The sequence below is a fragment of the Oryzias melastigma genome, linkage group LG10 (assembly GCF_002922805.2).
Source record: "Oryzias melastigma strain HK-1 linkage group LG10, ASM292280v2, whole genome shotgun sequence".
Taxonomy (NCBI): domain Eukaryota; kingdom Metazoa; phylum Chordata; class Actinopteri; order Beloniformes; family Adrianichthyidae; genus Oryzias; species Oryzias melastigma.
The window spans coordinates 3,201,779-3,204,146 of NC_050521.1; the positions used below are offsets into that span (position 1 = coordinate 3,201,779).

General features: G+C 39.7%; 1 protein-coding gene across 1 annotated transcript; it reads left to right on the top strand.

Annotated features, from left to right (window-relative positions):
* The first annotated feature begins 695 nt into the window (after window positions 1-695).
* Window positions 696-1,889, top strand: LOC112139731 (transmembrane protein 144). Its single transcript, XM_024262588.2, has 3 exons — window positions 696-829; window positions 1,279-1,332; window positions 1,484-1,889. Exons 1-3 carry the CDS (start codon window positions 737-739, stop codon window positions 1,568-1,570), a joined length of 234 nt encoding a protein of 77 aa, XP_024118356.1. The 5' UTR covers window positions 696-736; the 3' UTR covers window positions 1,571-1,889.
* The last annotated feature ends 479 nt before the right edge of the window (window positions 1,890-2,368 follow it).

Here is a 2,368-nt window from a genome sequence, read left to right on the forward strand (position 1 = left end):
ATCGTCATACATTAAAAGGATTATTTTCCTTTTTTCTGTCAACATCCTAGAGAGGGATATTAACTGGGTATGTGTAGCTTTCTGGAAAACTTAATGTTTACATTTGGAAACTTCTCAGTTTTTACAACTCTTCTGTTGGCCTACAAACTGACCCCGATCAGAAGAAAACGGTAATGTGGTCCTCAAAAGGAAAAGTTTGGACACACCTGCTTTAAAGCAGGATGTCCAACTCCAGGGCCGGCCTCCTGCTGGTTTTCCAGAAATCCGCTGCTAATTACCTGGATCGTGTGTGTTCGATGGCAGGTTGGTTGGAAAAGATGTAGGACACAGCCCTCGAAGTCTGGATTTGGGCACCCCTGCTTTAAGGTCGTAACACAGCAGAGGACAATAGATTAAGTCTGAATTATTGAATAAATTACCAGACATTGAAAGGCATAGTTTTATGCCTGATTAAAAAATAATAAAGCACCTATTTGAGTTGGCTGCAATGTTTTGATCCTTGATGACCAAACTGTTGTTTCATTTAGCCTGAAGACCTCAGCCTTTCATTTAAAGTGAAATTTGACTTCTTCCAAAATAAGGTAGAACTGATCAGCTGAGGGCGAAACGGGGGTATTTCTGTTGAGCCAAGCAGGTGTCGGGGTAACAGTTCATCTAAATGTTGAAGTATTTTGAAGCAGATTCTGCCCCTCAGATTCTGCTGTTTTGATGGGACATTTTTCTTCCTCCAGGGTTCATGTCTGGACTGATGTGGTCGGTTGGCACATACTGCTGGTTCTTGGCCAACAACTATCTGAGTCCTGTCATCACATATCCAATTGTAACTGCAGTAAGTAGAACAGGGCCTGATGCCTTTAAGGATGCTAACATTTCATGAATGCATTAATTTTGTTGCAGTAAGAAGCAGGTGTCTAAAGCTACGTACATACCAGGCTTTTGACGCGTGTTCAAGAGTGTGCTGCAGGTTCTAGAATACATTTAGTCCATGACGTTTACACAGGACGGCCAGGGAGGGGCTTTTTCTTTTGCTACAGTTTTCTAGCTCTTGTCTGCCACCCACAATTGGAAGAGGCTTGGTGTGAAAAACGGTGCAAATCGAAGTCCTTGATTGGTTAAAATTCAACCTGGTTTATCAATGTACATTAAAAGGCTTCATGTGTTTTTCAATCTTCACCATATGGGGGCATTGTGATGTTGCTGGGTATTAAATGTCGCTTCCATTCAGTTCTCGAGTTTGCAGAAGGAGACTAATAAATTAATGAGCTGTTATGTCTTCAGGGCTATGGTCTGGTTGCAGCTCTGTGGGGATCTTTGGTGTTTAAAGAGATTAAGGTGAGTGTCAAACAGGAATGAACCTGATGTAATGACACTAAAGTGTATTTCTTTTTTTTTTTAAATAAAATTCAGATGAAATGAAAAGCATTTTCTGAGGAATTGGCTCATATTTCATATTAAACAAATCATTTGTTCTTTTGATCCTCAGGGAGTTGTGAACTGTTCCATCTTCTTCTTGGCATCATGCGTGGTGTTGGCCGGCTCCCTGCTCACCGCTTTGTCGAAGCTTTTATAAAATTATGTCAAATAAAGTGATTGTAAACAAATTATAACTTTCTTCAGAAAAGGAAAAAATGTTTTGAGAAACTGTCCTGTTTTAAAGCAATGTCAAGCCCAAAGTGTCACACTTAACACCAGTCTGTTGTCCTGTTTAGCATGTATTAGTTCCTGTTGAACCATGTGATCACGTGTGCAAAAGATATAGGGCTGCTAGATATTCAAGCAGCTTTTCTACTGAATTATTACGTGTTAAATGTCCTGTCTTGTGTGTTGCAACTGTTGTCTTTAATATTGTATTTGTAGGGAAAAAAGAGATTAAATGTGTTTGACATTAAGTTTGGCTCTTCACTCTTTTGATTTAAACCTGACCGACATCCTTAATGTTAAATAGACAGTTGTATAAAACTACTTGGTAACTGAGGTTCTCTGTCTTATCCAATGAAGAGTTCAGGCTGACGGGGTGCTCAGAGTGCTGACTTCAGGAACATTTTTTTGTTCTCTCTCCCTCGCCAAAAGCACAATGAAACAGGAGTCAAATCTCCCCAAACAGAGCTCGTGGCTCACACCACCATGCACTTCCGTAAAATCAATCCAATATGTATAGTGAACAAAACAATTCAGTTTAAGGTGTCAAAGTCAATCTAGAACCTTTAAAAGTTCAAAAGTAACTTGGTAAAGAGGTTACTTTTTCAGAATTTTACACAAAGGCCTTTTCCAGGTGATGTGCATGAACAATTTAAGGCAGTTCCTGTACAATAGTGGTTGATCAGGTCTTGAATCAGTCCCACAGGTGCCTTAAAGTTCCCTTGATTAC

Coding starts and splice junctions, on each gene's coding strand:
- LOC112139731 (XM_024262588.2), top strand. CDS start 737: ATGTCTGGACTGATGTGGTCGGTTGGCACATACTGCTGGTTCTTGGCC. Junction 830..1,278: donor CATATCCAATTGTAACTGCA/GTAAGTAGAACA, acceptor TTATGTCTTCAG/GGCTATGGTCTGGTTGCAGC. Junction 1,333..1,483: donor TGGTGTTTAAAGAGATTAAG/GTGAGTGTCAAA, acceptor TTTGATCCTCAG/GGAGTTGTGAACTGTTCCAT.